Source organism: Anomaloglossus baeobatrachus, chromosome 4 (genome assembly GCF_048569485.1).
Source record: "Anomaloglossus baeobatrachus isolate aAnoBae1 chromosome 4, aAnoBae1.hap1, whole genome shotgun sequence".
Classification (NCBI taxonomy): Eukaryota; Metazoa; Chordata; class Amphibia; order Anura; family Aromobatidae; genus Anomaloglossus; species Anomaloglossus baeobatrachus.
In genome coordinates, this window is record NC_134356.1 from 395,080,097 (window position 1) to 395,101,682 (window position 21,586).

Genomic DNA, 21,586 nt, shown 5'->3' on the forward strand with positions numbered 1-21,586 from the left:
TACGCATATGTCTGTGAAAAAATTATATTGCTTTAATAAAAACAAATGTAAAAAAATGTGCTTTTTTTATATAAAGCTTGCGCCTAAAAATACATAAAAATATAATGTCAGGTCGCTGACAAAACAATCAGCAAAAAAGTGCAAAAATATATATATATATATATATATATGATACTGGAGATAATCCAGCAGTGAAAAAAAGTGCTTTATTTTTAAAGCTTGCACCTAAAAATACATAAAAATATAATGTCAGATCGCTGACAAAACAATCAGAAAAAGGTGCAGAAATATATATATGTATGATACTGGAGATAATCCAGCAGTGAAAAAAAAAAAAAAAAAAAAGAGAAGAAAAAAGAGAAAAGGGGGTTTTGCAAGGTACAAAAATGTGAAAGAAAGATAGAACACACGGATTTTTGCTTTATTAAAAAACAAATGTAAAGAAATGTGCTTTATTAAAAAATACATAAAAATATAGTGTCAGGTCGCTGACAAAACATTCAGCAAAAAAAGTGTAAAAATATATATATGTATGATACTGGAGATGATCCAGCAGTGAAAAAAAGGGGGTTTTGTGAGGTACAAAAATGTGAAAGAAAAATGGGACACACGGGCATAGGGAAAAAAACTCCATCGTGCTATGTGAAGTGCTGAAAGGGGTGAAATGAGTTCGAAACGTGGGAAAAAAAATTTTTTGCGCATGAAGGAGCGGGGTGAAAAGAGTTCATGTCGGCATAGAGAACGGGCCGAAATAAGATACAGTGAGTGAGAAAAAAAAAAAAAAAAAAAAGGGGAGTAGATCAAATATGAAAAGAATAAAGAAGATAGTTTCTGGAGAGTGAAACAAATATAAAGATCAAATTTTGTATTCATCCATCCAAGGGCAAAAAACGGTGTTTGATGGTATAACATTTAAATAAATACATACAATAAATATAATGAAAATATACAAAGAGTAAAAACCTTTGAGAAACACGCTGAAACCAAAACAATTAATTATCACAACCAACAGATAAAAGGATATATATAAAAAGTTGTGTATAAAAACATACAATCCCACCTTATAAAGAAAGCTGGGGAAGGAATTTTTGTGGTATCTTAATAAAATAGGGAAAATATATATATATAAAAAATATAAAATGTCCTTATTACATTAGGATAAAAACTGGGTGTATAAAAACTTCATGTTCATGCAGACCGCATTAGAAAATGTAGAAAAATATATATAATATATATCCAAAAAATATTTGTTGGGAATTTATTTCACATAAAAACATTAAAAAGATGCAAAAAAAATTATTTTTTTTTTTTTGGGATAATAAGTGAGGATTAATAAAACAGATCGGTCAATTCATTGAGCCCATGCGGTTTTCATCATCTTATTGTGAAATATAGCACAATGTCTAGATAAACTGTTCAATAGGGGTGATGGGTTAAATTCTCACCGACAAAACGTCAAGATTGGATATATGTTGCACAGTTTATCTAGACATTTCACAATAAGATGATGTCCTGTACAATCACCCCTATTGAACATATTCCCTCAGATATACCAAATAGATTAGAACTATTAAGCAAAAAAGAGACCTTTTGGATCCACAAGCTCAGTACTCTAAAACCGCATGGGCTCAATGAATTGACCGATCTGTTTTATTAATCCTCACTTATTATCCCAAAAAAAAAAAAAAATAATTTTTTTTTGGATCTTTTTTAATGTTTTTATGTGAAATAAATTCCCAACAAATATTTTTTGGATATATATTATATATATTTTTCTACATTTTCTAATGCGGTCTGCATGAACATGAAGTTTTTATACACCCAGTTTTTATCCTAATGTAATAAGGACATTTTATATTTTTTATATATATATATTTTCCCTATTTTATTAAGATACCACAAAAATTCCTTCCCCCTTCCCCAGCTTTCTTTATAAGGTGGGATTGTATGTTTTTATACACAACTTTTTATATATATCCTTTTATCTGTTGGTTGTGATAATTAATTGTTTTGGTTTCAGCGTGTTTCTCAAAGGTTTTTACTCTTTATATATTTTCATTATATTTATTGTATGTATTTATTTAAATGTTATACCATCAAACACCGTTTTTTGCCCTTGGATGGATGAATACAAAATTTGATCTTTATATTTGTTTCACTCTCCAGAAACTATCTTCTTTATTCTTTTCATATTTGATCTACTCCCCTTTTTTTTTTTTTTTTCTCACTCACTGTATCTTATTTCGACCCGTTCTCTATGCCGACATGAACTCTTTTCACCCCGCTCCTTCATGCGCACGCATGCGCAAAAAAATTTTTTTCCCACGTTTCGAACTCATTTCACCCCTTTCAGCACTTCACATAGCACGATGGAGTATTTTTCCCTATGCCCGTGTGTCCCATTTTTCTTTCACATTTTTGTCCCTCACAAAACCCCCTTTTTTTCACTGCTGGATCATCTCCAGTATCATACATATATATATTTTTACACTTTTTTTGCTGAATGTTTTGTCAGCGACCTGACACTATATTTTTATGTATTTTTTAATAAAGCACATTTCTTTACATTTGTTTTTTAATAAAGCAAAAATCCGTGTGTTCTATCTTTCTTTCACATTTTTGTACCTTGCAAAACCCCCTTTTCTCTTTTTTCTTCTCTTTTTTTTTTTTTTTTTTTCTTTTTCACTGCTGGATTATCTCCAGTATCATACATATATATATTTCTGCACCTTTTTCTGATTGTTTTGTCAGCGATCTGACATTATATTTTTATGTATTTTTAGGCGCAAGCTTTAAAAATAAAGCACTTTTTTTCACTGCTGGATTATCTCCAGTATCATATATATATATATATTTTTGCACTTTTTTTCTGATTGTTTTGTCAGCGACCTGACATTATATTTTTATGTATTTTTAGGCGCAAGCTTTATATAAAAAAAGCACATTTTTTTACATTTGTTTTTATTAAAGCAATATAATTTTTTCACAGACATATGCGTACACCCTCTCTGTTTCAACCCCTTCTAATTTTCCTTTTTTTTCTTCTTTCTGTTTCTTCCATTTTTTTCCACTTTTTTTCTCCACTTTTTTCTGTTTTCCATGCACGTGATGTTCAGTCACTCCCTGGCTGACATCACCTGTGTAGACGTAGTCTCTTTTTTTTTTTTTTTTTTTTTCATTATATATGTATCCCCGAGTAGCAATTGGTATCATGTTGTTTTTTCCTCTGTCCTGATGAAGAAGGCGGACATGCCTTTGAAACGCGTAGACTTGGCCTAAATAAAGAAAATATAGCAAAGAATTCATCACATCGTTTGGCTTCATGGTTTTAGCGCAGTGTTAAACCCGACTTTCTTATCCATTCATGATTCCCTAGCTGGTGTGTGGGCACTTTGTCCAACGTTGCCTCTTTCTTTGATAAGCAGCTCACGGTCTATAGAGATTGTACATAGAGAACCTGATGTCAGCGCAGTTCACTTTCTCAGCTCTGCTGCATTGCTAAATCTAACAGCTCTGTGTCACTTAAGTTGGTGCAGTGGTTCCAAGTGCTTCATTGTTTAATTCAGGGTCTCTTTGCCTACGTTATGCTCCTCTCAGATGAGGTACTGACAGATTAAATTTAAAGAACAGTTATGTCTATTGCTCGGCACTTGAAATAATGAGCGAATATTATGATGCTCGCGTGCTCTTTACTTGAGTCGAGCAGGTCAAATGTTTAGGTGGGCTTGAGTAACCAGTATAATAGAAGTCAATGATTGGGCAGTTCACCTCTCCACCCACTTACAGCCAGCCATAAACAGCAATTGCATTGAGGGGAGGGCAAGTGTGTTTTGAGACTGCAAGTGGCTCTCTGTGGGGTGCCAGCACGCATCATTGAGTGAAGCAAGGCTTTGCTTTGTTTTCGATTTTTCACAAACACATCCGAACACCTTCGATCCTTGGTCATGTATCCAGGCACCCCATCTTATAGTCCGAATGTACCTGGTTGTGGGGTGGTGACAGTGGAACAGGCCACTGAAGACAGGAACAGGGCCACAGGAGGTAAGAGCCGACACTGGGGCCAACAGTGAGCTCACTAGTAAAAATAAGTATTCAATGTTCTCCACTCCCAGCATGCTGCGATTGTAATGCGAGACTTTCTCTTGCACCCATTCAAGTGAACGGGGCGAGAGAAAAATCGCACTGCACTCGCGGTACACCGGTGTACCGCTAGTGCAGTGCGAGAATGGCAATGGCCGGCTATGCAGGAGAGAGGGAGAGAAATCCCTCCCTCCCCTCCTGAGTGCCGGCCCGCCCCCCGCAGCTGAGGTCTGCTCGCACAAACGGACCTCAGTTGCAAGGACACACGCATGACACTCGGCTCTGCTGTACTGCCAGCACGAGCCGAGTGTCATGCAAGTGGATCGCAGTAGTCCCCATGTGGCCCCGGCCTTATATAAATGTCAGCAGCAGATTCCCTCTCCCTCCCCCCAATAACTGTGTCATGACCACATTCTTTGCTTCAAACTGTTTTGTTTTTTTGTTTCTATTTTCCTCCTCTAAAACCTAAGTGGGTCTTGTGGTCCGGTGCATCTTATAGTACGAAAAACATGGTACTTTATTCTGTAGTCTATGGGGTCAGATCAGTAATGCATATGCTCCTGTTTTTGGTGTTTTGTGGTTTGTTTGCATTCAATTTCATTTACGTATTCTCCTTTCTTCGGTTTTATTCACCTCTGTAATGTTTTCACCTGATTCAGCATTGACTTTACGAAAAGTAACAACTTGCCCCAAATGTACCGCTGTACCCTCTGGAGTGATTATGTATGTCCGTATTGTTAAGCAGTTTTTTCAACACCTTGTTGTTGCAGGGGGGTTTTGTGTTTGTTTGTTTTTTTTTTTTTTTTGTTTTGTTCGTTTTTTTTTTTTTTTTTTCCCTCCTCACGCACAAAAATTGATAGACAGAAAAAGGTGGGGTTTTTTTTGTTTTTTTTTGTTTTTTTTGTTTTTTTTTACTTTGTGCAAAATTCATGAATCTCCTGCCCCATTTTGATTTGGCACAATCAATAAGTGGGAGCGAATACTAGAAGATAAAGAAAAGTGACTTAAACCACTTGGGTTTTATGCCACCATAAAATCTACAAAGTTACAGATGCACCGGTCGATAACAGCAGCATTTAAGCAGTTACATTTAGTGGAGGCTCCCCTCTCGAATAATGATTTTTATCAAGCCACAGCCTTATGAAGACCCTTTGGTTTTCGCTTTGGTCTCTTTAATTTATAATAGAATACCTGGCAGGTTTCACAGCTAGGGATCTGCAATGCAAAACTAAAATATTAAAGTGTATTAAAGAATCTAAACAGATGGTCAAGTTCCAAATTAAAACATTCTAAAAGAAGTTTATATTTAATCATACAATATGCTTTTTATATGGCTAAAAAGTAAAAAGTGTTATTGCGCAATTTAAAGTAATGAAATGTGACAAAAAAATTGTTCTCCAAATTAAAAACTGCATACCTTCATAAAGCGCTAATGAAGAAAATAAACAGTTTGGGGCTTGGAATGCAGTGACTCCAATGTCTTAAAAAAAAAAATGAAGCTAAACTGAAGCACAATAGGGTCACATGATGGGTATCAGCGGGTATGTGCCGGACTTCGTGGCTCGGCCCTCAGTTGTGATGGGAATAGTAGAGCGAGCAAAAGAGGGAGGATGCACAGCCGCAATAGTAGTGACAATAGATATAAGGGAATAATAGAGCGAGCAAAAGAGGGAGGATGCACAGCCGCAATAGTAGTGACAATAGATATAAGGGCTAGTAGAGCGAGCAAAAGAGGGAGGATGCACAGCCGCAATAGTAGTGACAATAGATATAAGGGATAGTAGAGCGAGCAAAAGAGGGAGGATGCACAGCCGCAATAGTAGTGACAATAGATATAAGGGATAGTAGAGCGAGCAAAAGAGGGAGGATGCACAGCCGCAATAGTAGTGACAATAGATATAAGGGATAGTAGAGCGAGCAAAAGAGGGAGGATGCACAGCCGCAATAGTAGTGACAATAGATATAAGGGATAGTAGAGCGAGCAAAAGAGGGAGGATGCACAGCCGCAATAGTAGTGACAATAGATATAAGGGATAGTAGAGCGAGCAAAAGAGGGAGGATGCACAGCTGCAATAGTAGTGAGAATAGATATAAGGGAATAGTAGAGCGAGCAAAAGAGGTAGGATGCACAGCCGCAATGGTAGTGAGAATAGATATAAGGGAATAGTAGAGCGAGCAAAAGAGGGAGGATGCACAGCCGCAATAGTAGTGACAATAGATATAAGGGAATAGTAGAGCGTTGAACTTCTAGTACATATATACTGCAGCCAAAGAACAATGGCGGACCATGACCTGCAACAAAAAGGGGTTCTGGCGCTCAACTTGCACCTTAGGCTGTCTTTGAGAAAAGGTAGACCTAAAAGTAAAGATATAAAATCTATTGATGCACTTGAAGTGACAAATGTCTGTTTCCTCTATGGGTAATTTCTACTTCCCATAGATCTTTTGCTGTCCATCAATAGAAGCATGGGTCTTTTACTTCTGTTTTCTTCATCCCATTTTCAATTTGCTGTTTTAGGTTTTATTCATTCAGATTGGTACACGAGCCGACTGTGGCTGGTAAACGAGCGCTTTGCTCATTCATCTGGTTTATAATGGTCTAATAAGCCTCCTAACAGAATATTCCAGATTATCATCTCTAAATGGGCTTACAAATAAAGCTAAGTTCACACTTCAGTTGTTTTGCATCAGTCACAATCCGTCGCCTTGGGGAATTACGGTATCCTGCAAAATATTTTGCAGGAATCCAGTATTTCCCCATAGACTTATATTAGTGACGGATTGCAACTGATGACCCTGCGTTGCATCCGCTGCGTCGCGGTCCGTCGTTTTTGACTGACCGCCGAGCGGGTAGCAACGCAGAATGTAACGTTTTTCGGGCCGTCAAAATAAACACGCCCTGCAGGAATCAGTTGCCATCCGTCAAGCTTGTAATGTATGTCTATGGTGCTGGATTCCATCGTAATCCGTCTTACGACGGAATCCAGCGCAGGATTCAGTCATGCTCTACTGAGCATGCCCAGCATGTTTGGCACACCCCCTGGGCTGTCCCAAACACAAACGGATCATGACTGATCCGTCAATAACGGATGTAACGGACGCAACGGATCAGTTTTTTCACAGGATTCCTGTGAAAGGAATCCTGTAAAAAACACATCCGTTGACATCTTGAAAACGACTGATCCGTTGCTGACGGACCTGACGGATTTAAAACAACTGAAGTGTGAACTTAGCCTAAGGCATGTTTCCCCTACATCATCCATGAATAAGGACTAAGTTTTTTTGTCTGAAACGCGTAGGGATAGATTTAATTGTGATTGTCCTTGGAACGTATTTTTTAATTATGCTGCAATCTAAAGATTTTTAATCCTAACAATGCCTGGAATATCTTTCTTCATTCTAGAATGTTCTAGAAATTAGTTAGGAGCAGACTTGAGAATTGGGAGTGCTACCTCACTTGAACATAATGTCTGGCTACAAAAAAAATCGTCCAAAATGATGTTAACATGAAAATCAAAACAATAGAGAAAACCTTTACCCTTTCTGAAACATTTAAGTCTTGTGTTTCTTTCCCACCTGGGATGCTGAATGTAGACTACAATAGAAAGGTTTTGAAGTGGCCCAAAATGCGCCCGTCTGACATTCACTGCTCCGTAACTCCCAGAATCGTTCTCGTGTTGTACAGAGCGGTAGAAATCTATTTTCACACTTTCTGCTCTGGTTGTAGGCGTTTAGTGATATACTACCATATTCCCATTGCAGCCTTCGTGTCGAGGTATAAGAGGCTTTGATTTCACTTGCAATTTTCAGCACATTATTTTTCATTATAATGACCGCTAAATGCTGCAGCAGGATGTCAATTTTTTATCACTGCAGAAAGCAGGTGCTTTCTTGTGACATTTTTAACTAAAAAAAAAAAAGCTGCCCTTTCTTTAGACTTAATCCATGCTGTGATAGTTAAAGGAACATTCAGTCTTGGAGGTGATTTTTAAAGCAGTGCTTGTTAAATTGCCACCAAGGCGTCTAGATATGTGTGTGTATCTAATGCGGTGCATTTAGCAATAGCTTTAACAAATATACGGTATATGCATACATATATCTATACACACATACATATATATTTTTCCTATACCCTTTTGTTACTGCTTTTGAACGTTGGAAGCATATAATCAGTGTTGTAGACCACACATCACACTAGAATATCTTGTAGCAATTAATGAATGACATAAACCTTAATTTAGCTGAATTAAAATGAAAGCTATAAATTCACATCTCATAAATCATTGAAATATAAAGATTTTTTTTATTTTAGTTTGCTCATTAAATGTTGATTTCAGCCTGAAAAGCAGAGGTTGCAGTCTGTTAAATTTCAGCTATACTGACCTGTAATTAATGGAGCTGATGCATTCACAGTGGAAATGGCTTCAAAGTATACTGACTGAACAGTGTTGAATAGCAATGCCACTAGGGGGTGCTATGCAACCATGAAATGAAAGGACCAAAACTTATTTATTAATTTCCTGTGAAACCTATATATGTAATGCAAAAATCTGTATGTGTACACACACATACATACATACATACATAATACATACATAATACATACATATACATACACACATATACATACACACATGCATACGCACACACACTGTGGCTGAAGTTTTAATGTAGACACAAACCTTAAATAACCACACTCTGCAAACAATGAATACATATAAATCCCACTGTTATTTCATAAAAAATAAAAATGTAAGGTTCTTAGTGTATATTTTGATTAAACTGTATATAACTCAATCCAATTCTTTCTCAGTTCTTTGTAGCCTAGACATAAAAAAAAGCAAATCTATTTAGTCCTGTCTAAAAGATGTTGTCTCGTTACTGGAAAATGGGCTCACATACTTTTATCAAAATGTGCATTGAGAACCTAACATTTTTTTTGTAGGAGAGCTGCACAATTTGCAGTAGATACCCCAAACATGACAACTTCCTACTTGGCAAAATGGATGAGCCGTATCCTTTGGTGCCAATGACAAACTTGCATTCTTGTTGCAGATCTGATGTTACTCCTTAAACAGGCTCTTTCACCAAATTTTTCATGTTGAATTGAACATGTGATGTATTAGTGGCAGAGCAAGAGCAGAATAAGGCTATGTGCGCACGTAGCGTTTGTCCCTGCAGAAATTTCTGCAGCGATTTGAACAGCACACGTGCGCTTCAAATCGCTGCAGAAAGTCCGTAATGAAAAAAAAAAGCCGATTCCTTGCGCTCTGAGTGCAGCCCCTCCCTTAGACAGAGCGAGGGATGCATGCAGAGCGCACGGAATAAGTGGCATGTCACTTCTTAGAACGCGCGCTTCGGGCAGCAGCCAAAGCACTCCGCTCTAATACGCCACGTGCGCACGGCTCCTGCATAATCTTCATAATTATGCTGGGGACGCAGGACGCATGCAGTTGCGGTGCAGATCGCAGCGTAGCTGCATGCAAATACACAACGTGCGCATATAGCCTAAAACCGGTGGGGGGGGGGGTGTAAAATTATTATTTTGCCTTTTCCTTGTGGAAAAATTTGCAAAGTAATTGGTCTTTGATCAATAATGTTCTACAATTGTATTTTTTTTATTATTATAAATATTCCTGTGCTGAGATCTTATATATGTGCCCCCGATATGTACATTGTAATAACTGTGTCTGACCGTACAGTAACATGGTCTGATCATACCACATCTCCTGGGCAGGGGAGGAAGTAAAAGCAGTATAATCAGACCATGACCCTGTATAGTCAGACCACTCAATTGCACAGTACATAGCAGTGGCACATATATAAGATTATTTCAGCACAGGAACATTTTTTTTTTTTTCTACTAAAACACATCCAATTGTGGAGTTTATTATTATTCCAAGATCTATTGATTAAAATGAGCTTTGTTCAGAAGTGTGATTGCTGAGACATTTCAAGGCAGGCAGTGTAGGGCAGGGGGCACTATAGGTGACCGTGCTGTGAGAGGAGGATAGCTGATAGAAGGGTTTGTAATGCGACACAGCTAAACTCAGCTGTGCTGCCCTCTCCCCACACTGACATATGCAGAAGATCAGAACAGTCTGATATAATACATCTCGCACACTGAGAAACTTGCCCTAATTAAATGTGATGTGGTCCCTAATAAAATGGGGTTGTCAATTTTGTTGGAAAAATGAGAAATTGCTGATAAACTTTAACCTTTCTAACAAAAGAAAAATGATTTTCAAAATGGTGCTGATGTAAAGTAGACATGGAGTAGATATTAAACTATTTTGTATGGTATATCTGTTGTAAAAAAAACAAAAAATTTTGAGAATTGAGAAGTTTTTTTGCCACATTTTCAATATTTTCATAAATGTAAATATTAACCATAATGTACCTCTACCATGAAATACAACATGTTACAAAAAACAATCTCATAATCCTTGGGATTCATTCCAGAGTTATTACCACGTAAAGTGACACCGGTCAGATTTGAAAAATGAGGGTCTGTAATTAGCTTACAAAGTGGCTCGTTTCTTAAGGGGTTAAGGGAACATTTGTAATACCCTAAGGCTATGTGCGCACGTTGCGTACTGTCCCTGCAGAAATTTCTGTAGCGATTTGAACAGCACACGTGCCCTTCAAATTGCTGCAGAAACAGTCCGTAATGAAAAAAAAAAGCAGATTCCATGCGCTCTGAGTGTAGCCCCTCCCATAGACAGGGCGGGGGATGCAGGCAGAGAGCAGGAAAGAAGTGACATGTCACTTAGAACGCGTGCTTCGAGGAGCAGCCGAAGCACTGCGCTCTAATACGCCACGTGCGCACGACTCCTGCATAATCTTCATAGATTATGCAGGGGACGCAGGACGCATGCAGTTACGCTGCGGTGCAGATCGCAGCATAACTGCATGTAATTACGCAACGTGCGCACATAGCCTTAAAGTGTGTTAGTGAGGACACAGTGGTTGATCGTAAATTTGTGAGTCAAGTAGGTCTTGATTTCTTTTATATTTCCTCTGGGCTGGTGAGTATTTGGTTTTCTTTAAACAGATTTCTTTGTGTAATAAATATACTAAATTATTTATACTGCGGAACCCCTTTGAATATTTTCCGTACAACTACTAGTTAAGATTTTTCTTCCTGGGTTTCATCTACACACTTGCTGGATTTGTGAGCTCAGGTGTTAAATCTGACTTCACGTGGTATTTAAATTCCAAAATCAGCATAAACCGTGAAAAGTGGGAGGCAAGCTTAAGCTAAACTCCTGAAAGAACTGCAGGAGTGACATTATTAACAAAGGGGACATACATTTAAATACCAAGCAAGACAAAGATGGATTATATTAAAAGGCTTTGTTTTATAAGGGTCCTACTGGCTTTGATTTTTTTTTTTTCCCTCTTCGTTTTAACAAATTATTTTTCGAACACACTGAAGAAAGAATGTACTGAATAATTAACATTCCAGAGAAAATGAACCCAGCCACCCAGAACTTGGATCACTGCATCTATATGCTCTTAAGTAATTCTGTAGTAAATAGTGAAGTGAATGGCATCGTATCTCCGCTACAGAAATTAGGCCCTGGATTGTTTTACATATAAAGCAGAAAATCGCGAGCATCACTTTCATGCTCAATGTCTTCTACATAGAAAGGTTTGAAATTCAAGTAAAATTGAAACATCTTATTGTCATTTTCAGTATTTATTAGTGAATAAATCATTGCACGACTAAAATATGTAGGCTTCTGACGTTTGTATACTTGAGTAGATTGAGAATGCAATTACTGCCTGGAAATGTTCAGTTGCCAAAGGTCAACCTGGATTGTTTTTTTTTTTTTTTTTTTTTTTTTTTTTAAAAGGGATTTGTATATAGTAGTTCAGTTTGATTTGAATTAATGCAAGGTTTATTCCCTAAAGGTGAGCTGACAGACTATAGGAGGCTTGAAATATTTCTAAACTCATGATTTCCCACCCCTTAGCAAAATGATGACAGAGCGAACATTTCCTCTTATTAGAAAAAATATTCAATATCTGCTCTGGGATGGAATCCGTGCTTGAGGCCTCTACAGTTTAGTGTTAGGACCACTTTAATTTTTTACTTACAGTATTTAAATACTTAAAGGGGTATTCCCATCTCCAAGATTCTATCTCAATATGTAGGAGATGTTAGAAAATGCCTCCAATTATAAATATGATCATGTTTTCCTGATAAGCTATGTCATTACCTCATGTGCAGGGCATGGCAAGCAGCTTGGGTATCCATGGTTATGACCACAAGCAACTAACTGTCCCTATGTGTGGCTGTAACCTTGGACACCTAATCTACTGTAATGCCCTGCACATAAGGTAAGTGACAGCTTTTCAGGAGAACTATACTACATTTCTAATTGTAGGTATTTGCTAATCTTATTATTACACCTACTACATATTGGGATAGGATCTTTGAGATGGGATTAACCCTTTAATATTATTACTGCTGTTTCAGCAGAAAACGCTTTCTCCTCAACTGGTTAAACTATCCTGTAAGGTTTTGTTCCTCCTATGGTAACACCTGGTGTGCCGTGTGTCATAGTACAGTATATCATGGTGTTAGCACTTCCCACAAGTGACTTCAGGGTTTCCTTAAGATTGCTGCATGTTACCAGCAAATATCATAAGAATTTTAATGATATCACCTTGTCATCTAAGTCTTATCTTATAGGTTGTCCAGGCTTGGTGCACACGTCCGCAGACACTCTGCGATCACAGACTTGTGAATCCTCACGTGCACCCTATTTCCAGGAGCGGGGGATCATGCAACCACATGTATGCAGTTTACATGCTTACAGCCACATACCATTTAGACCTGTCCGGTCTCGCTCAACTCACTTGTATTGAGGGAGGCTGCACACGTATTGTCGACATGTGATCGCATGTAGGCATATTGCATACCTGTTGTCAGGCGCCTTCCTGTTCCTGGCACAGGAGAATTTTAATAGCACGCACTAGAAACACCGCAGACTTGTGAATCCTCAGTGACTTTACACTTGTACTCCCAAGACTGGACAAACCCTTTTAAGTGCCAACAATTTTTATATAGAAAGTTTAACTACCATTTTACTTGTTTTGTTTTTTTATTATTAAATTGCTTTTTGTATTAATCATTTTTTTGCTTTTATATTTTAGGCAAAGAGGAGGAGCAGCCTAAAAAAACTCTTGGTCTAATTCCTTCTGAACCTGCTCCAATACTTGCAAATCATATAATGAATGGACAAAAGAATACCAGCTGGCTTCCAAACCAAGTTAAACCCGAAAAAGTTCCTTCTCCGAGTAAAGCTCAGCAAGCTTCTCCAACTGAGAAGAAGAGAAAGAATTCAATTGATAAGTCGACATTGAAATCCATAAAGAGGGACTCTGGAGAGTATCGTACTGAACAGTTTAAGACAAATGGACACAATAGAAAATATCCTCAGCCTGTTACTCCAACTCAGGACAAAGTGAAGTACTATGACCATGCTGCCGCCAACCAAAACTCAAATGCAACATCCAGTTCATCAAAGGGAATTGCTCCTAAATGGAATTTACCATCTGAATCCAAAAATAAAGAGCTTCTACTAAAACATATCAGTGATGGAAGAGGCAACCCCCCAGAATATAGAGTTTTAGGTCAGACTGAATCTCGGGGTTTAGCAGTGAAGCAAAAAAATAGAGTGTTTGATGCCGGAGGTAAGAGAGGATCCAATGCATCGCAGTATGATAATGTTTCTGGCGGTGAAAATGAGATTGACAATCATGTTGAAGATTCCAGGCATCAGTCAGACTTGTCTGACAGAAATGTGATGTATTTTAATAGCACTTCATCACATATTCTGTCAAAAGGATCCAGTCCACCAAGAGCAACTAATAGCAATTCAGCTGTTGGTATGCAACCACGCTCTCCAGGACGTTCAACACCATTTCGGGGTACTGGTGATGTGTACAAACAACCACCACCATCTTACAGTAGCCCACCACCATCTTACAGCAGCCCACCACTTTATCCGGATAATGCAAAATACTCGAGTAGACTAAACAGTGAGCACCAGTCACAAAACTGGATTGGTCCGTCAAATAGGTCCTATGATCGCAGTTTTGATTTTTCTTCAGATAAAATACCAGTGAACTCCACTGGTAGGCAAAACCCAGTAACCTCACCTTCCAACAGAATTGAAGTTTTACCTGCAGAAGAGAATGCTACGCTACACTTGGGTAATTTTAATCAAAGGGAAAATAGATATATTGTTATTCCACCCGTAGATTACCAAGTGGACCACTCATTCTTACCTGAAGTGTCTTTTGGGACATTTGGACAACCATTAAATCGTGAGGCATCAAGAAGTTACTTGTCCAATTTGCAGAAGTCCCCAGGCTCTTACCAGCCTTCAAGCCCAGGGACCAATTTTTCTTCTTTATCTGTTAATAGTCCAGTGAGGCTAAGGACTTCACCACAAAATGAGCAAGTAACTCCACCACGATATCTACATTCAAAACCTGGAGCACCGCACTTTCGAAATCACCGTGATGGACTAATAATGCATGAGTCTGTTATGCTGTGAACCACTTACCACTCCTGGTTTCACAGTAGAATGAGGTTGCTTTGTGTTCACAAGCAACATTTCAAGCATGAACTTATTGTGAGTCTCCAAGTTGGGACAATATAACAAGTACATGGAAGCATTCAGTAAAGTTGGCGTAAACTTACCAACTAGGTGTTACTTAAAAATGTTCAATATGTAGCCCTTTTTTGTACATATTTGTTCTAAGATATTTATTAATTCCTTAGCTACATAACTTTAGTGCCTCAATAATAGATTTTAGTTCAAGAAATTATTTAAAAGATTTTCGGTAATGCGATCAGTGAGAAAAATGAAAATTGAGTGTATTCTTTTTTTCTGAAGAATACATTTCGGGGTTATTTCTATAATATTCCAAACTTTGGAAGTCTGTTACCTCTCTCTCTACAGTTAAGGCATTGCTTTCTACAGTACATCTGTATACAATTTTAGCAAAGAGTCAATTAAGATGTGCCTATTACTTGTCTTAGCTTTATCTAACTTTTTGATATGTTTCAGACTAATGAAAGCTATATCATAGACTCCTTGTGAGTTCTTTGACATTCTTCTGTTGAGATATTGAAGAGCTGTGTTTGTGGGGGTTATTGTGTTCCTGCAGACAGTACATGAAAGTATTATAAAGTTTAATGCATGGGATGGCTAACAACTGCCAGGCCCTGCAGTCTTATAATAATCATTCTGTACTTGCGAAAGACTTTTCTTAGTGCTTCAGTAGTGAGCAGCAGCTGCTATGGATTCTGCCTAGGTTGTATTAGGCTTAATGGTGTGTCTTCCAACAACTCCAGCCTACTCACGCTGTAAAATGCTTTATTGTATCCATTTGACACTATGCACTTTACCAATATTGATTTTGAAAGTGCTGTACCAGCTGTGAGATGTAGGTGTTGAGTGCATCCCATGCAAAACTAAAGCTAATGCAATAAGGTCAGAATGTCCAAATTAAAGTCACAGACATCCCACATTATCATTCACGGAGTAAGTTTTCGAAAACTGCCTTGTATTCCAAAGCAAAGCTTCTTAAGATGGTAAACCGCTGCATTTCCTTGTATTACTGCAATTTGGATTTAGTGATGTTGGATTATTTTACACCTTAAGGGTATCTTTTCACCGGATTTTCCACAGGCAACTACAGAAATCATGATATCTTGCAGTACCAGCATTATGATTCGAGATTTTAAAGAAACTCTCATGAATATTTATTTATAAATTTGTGTATATGTGCATGTAATGTAGTGTGTGTATATGCTAATATATTCACTTCCACTTTCTGATATCCAGCGCCATTCCTCTTCTCTGATGTCACTGCTCTTCATACTCTCTGGGTTACTTCTGTGTGACCAAGAAGTCTCTTTTACAGTGTAAGTCTATGGAGTGTCAGAACGAGGCTCCATAGACTTACATCGTAAAAGAGACTTCTTGCTCACTCTAATGTGATCCAGGAAGGGTGAAGGGCTGTGATATCACTGAGAAGAGGAGCAGAACGGCACTGGATCCTGGAGAAGGCGGTGGTAGGTGAGTATATTAACACATTCGTACTAAACTAAATAAAAACAGACCCAGTTTTATTAAAAAAAAAAAATTAAAAAATCTTCATGAGAGGTTTTCTTTAAGGAATCTCTCATGCAAACGCTGGCAAAACTGAGCAGCATAAATTGAACATTTTTTCCTGTGGAGGTCATTGCATGATTCACCCTTTGCAATGTTCACCTGTAATTTTTTCAGAGTGATATCTGCAGTGGGAAATCCAATTGCTGATATTCCTGCGGAATGGCTGCAGCAGAGATACTATATTAAATGTTACCCTAAAGGCCTCATGTGCACGCTGTTTTTTGCTGTGTTTTTGCCTCTTTTGTTTTGGTACCTAAACTGCATGCATTTCCTTCCCTAGCAAAGTCTGAGATTTCAGTTTTTCTGTCCGTACGTTGCAGTTTTGGGGGTTTTTTTCGGCTGCATTTATGTCAAATCTTTCTGCGTTTTTGCCAGTGTTTTTGAGCCCTTCCAGTCAATAGATTTGACTTTAAAAAACATATTGATATATAAATTATGATATTAAGGGTCAAATTGAGTAGTGAAACATAGGAAAAAACCCTTTAAAAACGTTAATTTTATTATTAAATATTAGGAATTACCCAAACCAAGGTGTTACAAGCAAAGAATGATTTAGATAATACATGAGGCCATTGGAGTGTACAGGAAAGGGTGAGTTAGGCTACGTTCACACCTCCGTTTTTTGGCATCAGGCACAATCCGGCGTGTGCCTGATGCAACGGATCCGGCGCACAATATGCAAAAACGGATGCGCCTGATTTTTTTTTTTTTTTTTTTTTTTAATGGATCCGGTAGACCAGATCTGTCAAAATACGGATCCGGCGCATCCGTTTTTTGCATCCGTTTCGTCCGTTTTCTTTGCTGGATCCGTTTTTTTCCATAAATTGGAGCATGCTCAGTTTAAAAAAAACTGATCCGGTGGCCGCATCCGTTTCTTGCCGCATCGCGCCGGATCTGGCATTCATAAGCTTCCATTGTAAATTACGCCGGATACATTATTTTTTCAGCGACAAAAAATGTTCAATGAGACGTTCCATCCGGCCGCCGCATTGAGTAATTATGCCGGATCCGTCAATAGCCCTATGCAACGCAAGACCATCAAGCACAATCCGGCGCTAATACAAATCAATGGGGATAAAACTGATCCGGCTCCGGATCAGTTTTATCCGTTTTTTTGGAAAAAAAACTGATGTGTGAACGTAGCCTTACTTGCCCTATAAAGGCACTCCCTTCTGTGCTCTGCCTGTCAGCGGAGGTCAGCACCCTATATTACGATGTAGCTCCCCCACTCCCTGTCGATTGCCCCTACCATCACCCTATGTATCCTGCTAGAAAAAAAATTTGCAAATGCTAAATAAAGTGCACAGTGCTATAATGGAATCTGGCAGGTACAGGGTGAATATACTGCATAAATTCATGTATAGGGGTACTCATCCGTCTCCCAATGGTGTCCGCATCCACGCTTGGCCTCTATTTATAGCACTTTTTGTACTATGCACCTTATCTAGGCATTGCACTTTATTTAGCATTTGCCCTTTTTTTCTGGCAGGGATACGTAGGGTGATGATAGGGACAGTCAACGGGGAGTGGGGGCGCCACATCTTAATATAGGGTGCTGACCTCCGCTGACAGGCAGAGCACAGAAGGGACTGCCTTTATAGCGCTAGCAATTCACCCTTTCCTGTGCACCCCAATGGCCTCATGTATTATCTAAATCGTATGTTTGTAACACCTTGGTGTGGGTAATTTTTAATATTTAATAAAAAAATGAAATTTTTAAAGGTTTTTTTTTCCTATGGCTTGATGTTAAAAAAACAAACAAAAACGCACTGGGCAAAAACGCATGCGTGTTTTGGTTGTCTTTTTTGCAGCAGGTGCGTTTTTGGGAACCAAAAACATGCATCTTTGTGGTCACTGAAAAAATGCAGTGTGCGCACACATAGCCTAAGGGGTTTTCCCATAGTCAAAATGGATCCCCTATATATAGAATGGGTGGTAAGTGTCTAATTATTGAGAGATCAGCTGCTGTGACTCCCAACTGATCACACATAAGGGGACCCCCCAATGCCATTGTATTGAGTGAGGTCGAGCATGCACCCTGCTGTTCCATTCAGTCTGAGACTGTGCTTATTACAGGGCTTGGCTATGTTAGGCAGTGGATAGACCAGGGGGAATAGAATGGTGGTCTCAAGGATCCTGGCTCCTATGATCAGTAGGGGTCTAATAGATCATATCTTCACTGATATAACGGTTATGAATATGGCATAAAAAGGCTCCAATTCTCATTTAGGTAAGGCGGTATACTAACCCTGCATCTCTGCTTCACAAATACAATGCTAAGTATCGTATATAGAAATCGTCAGTCGCAGGGAACATCTCTACACTTGTTGCAGTATTGCGTGTGGTGCCTTCTTTGACACATACCTCTCTTCCATCTATGATGATCCACAATTTAGTGTATTTTCCTATTAACATTACCAACGAATTGCATCGTCTTTTCCCCCAGATGCAAAACGTTTGCAATGTTTCCCTTATCTCTACTGAGTTGAACTAAAAAGTGTGTGTATTTGTAGCAATATCTCCTCTAATTATACCCCTTTGTGTAAGAACATAACACCTTGCGATCGCTCGCTGAATAGGTAAACATTACACAATTGCTATTTTTCCCTGTGTTCATTATTTTATACAAGCTTTCAGATGAATCTCTCCCCGCCTTCAGTAATCATGCACTCTGCTCTATCAGCATGTGTCTTTCACTGTGTGCCTTGGCTTTTAATGGCTTAATGTCTGCTGTTTTATCATTACACTATCACACCTTTTACGAATCAATGCATTGTGTGCCGAAATGACACTAATAGTTAAGAGAAGGCAAATCAATTTGAATTGTCTGCTTTATTTCCAAGTGCTGGGCTGAGTGGGTTTTTCACCTACTTCTGATTGACACATTTTTCTTTGATTTCTTTTTCTTTCTTTTTTTTGCGCTTTCTTTAACAGTTCCAGAAGAAGAGTATAATTTTAGTCATTTCAGCTTTCACTCGGCAGCGTCATAAACCAAAGTAGTACTGCACCACAACATGTTTCTTTGCAGGGAACACACAATACCTTAATTACATACAAGTGTTAATGTTTCTTTTTCATATTCTGTAAGTATTTAAGTTGGATCAGAAAAGTTGTATTTTTATTTCTTCAAGTTTTAAGGTACAGTTGTAATACATTTTAGAGGAGACTAAGTAGATGTGTGCAGTAGTAACGACAGCAATGACTGATCTGTGTGTGCGGTTTATCTAGCAGTAAGTGTTAACAGCTAGCTGAACACTACATCGCAACAAATGATGATAAAACTCCTATTTTTGTGATCATTGTTAGTGGTCTGTGTTTCTCATTATTTCCAGAAATGAATTATAATACAATGTACATATATGTCACTGTAATAATGTGTCCTAATTGCAGGCCTATGATTCCTAATCAAGCTGTACAATATACTGTGCTGAGCTGGTAACACTGCTCCTAAAAACATGTCAGCGATGGTAAATATTGTAGATTTAATGTATAAATATATACACACTATTTTCATATGTCATTCGCTACAGTTTTTAACTGTTTTTAATGTGACTGTATTTTTTAATTTGTTAAAATTAATATTATTAAGTACCTACAGACTGTGCCTCTTCTTTGAAAACTTTGTTGTCTTGTTGCAAATTGGTAACAGCTAGTGATGAGCGAGCGTGTTTGCCACTGCTCGGTACTCGATCGAGCATCTGGATGCTTGGATATTTTGTCCATGAAACGACGACACAACGCACAAACGTTCTTCACTGTCGGATGGGAGCAGACACCTCAAGGAGAGCCATTTGCAGTCTCTGGCTCTAATGAGGGATAAAACAACATTTCTCTGATGTAGTGTGACCAAAAAACTAAACAAAAGTCCTCCCTCCCCTCAGAAATGCTCTGTGTATGGCAGTGTGTGGGCAGAGACCCGATTAGGCCGAGTCATCAAGTAATGAGCATTCGAGCATTTTAGTGCTCGCCCATCACTATTAACAGCAGAAAAAGGTACTTGATTAAAATGGACACCGTCTTTCTTCAGTTTCTACTTCCAAGGTCCCTGCAAATGGGGAACCAATCATATATAGCGTGTGAAAGAATAGAAGCAACACCGCAAATATAAAAAATTGGACCATTTGGGGCCACTGTATATTTTGTGTGAAATAGAGACTGTCCCCTTCCAATCACTTTTCATCTCTAGAAATGCTAATGGAAGCAAAGTGTGACACCGGCAGAAGAGGGCTCCTGCAACAGAAAAATCAAGGCGATGATGTACTGTTGACCTGTGTGATTTAATGATAGTGTGAAACCCTCTTAAATAGTTAATTATCTAAAACCAGCATGTTGTTACCTGTTTAAAACCCAAAAGTGATCTCAGTGGTTTACCTTTACCAGATTTTTGAAGACAAGCGCAGTCATTACCAGATACCCACTTGTGAAGTCACAACAGTGTACCAGATTAAAACCTAGTAGTGATGTCACTATGTGACTGAAATCAACTTGCAATACCAAAGTATTGTAATGTCGCATCAATATAAGATTGAACTTAAATTTGTGGTCTTGCATCTGCTTAGTTGACTGAAGCTCACTTGTGATGACACGAGAGCTTACTGACTTGGCACATTTGTGATGTCACAGCACTTATCGGACTGAAACTTGGACATGTTTTAACATGGAGGTTTTGGGTTTTGTTTTTGTTTGGGTTTTTTTTCCCATTTCCAATTTTTTTTTTTAACAGGAATTATAACTGGGTAATGGGAAGAATAAGGTTAATACATTACAATAACTAAATACATTGTAAACATATATTAGTAAAACAATATATGTAACGGGTATAGGAAAGGGAGGGGAGAAATGGGAAAGTAAACTTTTATTGGGAAAACAAAAACCTACCAGTAGAAATATCAGGCTCACATTTGAGTTTCTGACATTTATCGGCAGTTTGATGCTATGTACTAAATCCTCTTGTGGTTTTCTGTCGTAGCTTCTACTTGCAATAAAAGCAGTGTTTTAACTGCAGATTATTACTATCGGACTAGATGTTTCGTTGCTCATAGTCAGCTGCTCTGTGTAACCCCATTCCCACCTCTGATGGGCAGCTTTCTGCCTATGCACAATGTACACAGAAAGCTATCAATGTGGTATGTGCAGGGCTATGCAGATACTAAATATACAGATTGGCAGTGCAGAAAACTGAGTTTAATAAAATGACAGCATGCAGAACAGCAAATGACACATCAATAGAATCAGGGCCTCAGCGCTTAAATGCTGCTTTCAGACTGCATTATAAAAACCTGGTAAGGGCCGTTTCACACATCCGG

General features: G+C 38.3%; 1 protein-coding gene across 2 annotated transcripts in view; it reads left to right on the forward strand.

Moving 5' to 3' along the window:
* USP6NL (USP6 N-terminal like) overlaps window positions 1-19,871 on the forward strand; it is a 257,526-nt gene extending 237,655 nt beyond the window's left edge. For both annotated transcript variants that reach the window (XM_075345279.1, XM_075345278.1), the window contains exon 14: window positions 13,246-19,871. In XM_075345279.1, the coding sequence (XP_075201394.1) occupies window positions 13,246-14,654 (1,409 nt within the window). In that variant the 3' untranslated portion in view covers window positions 14,655-19,871. The remainder of the gene's footprint in view (window positions 1-13,245) is intronic.
* The last annotated feature ends 1,715 nt before the right edge of the window (window positions 19,872-21,586 follow it).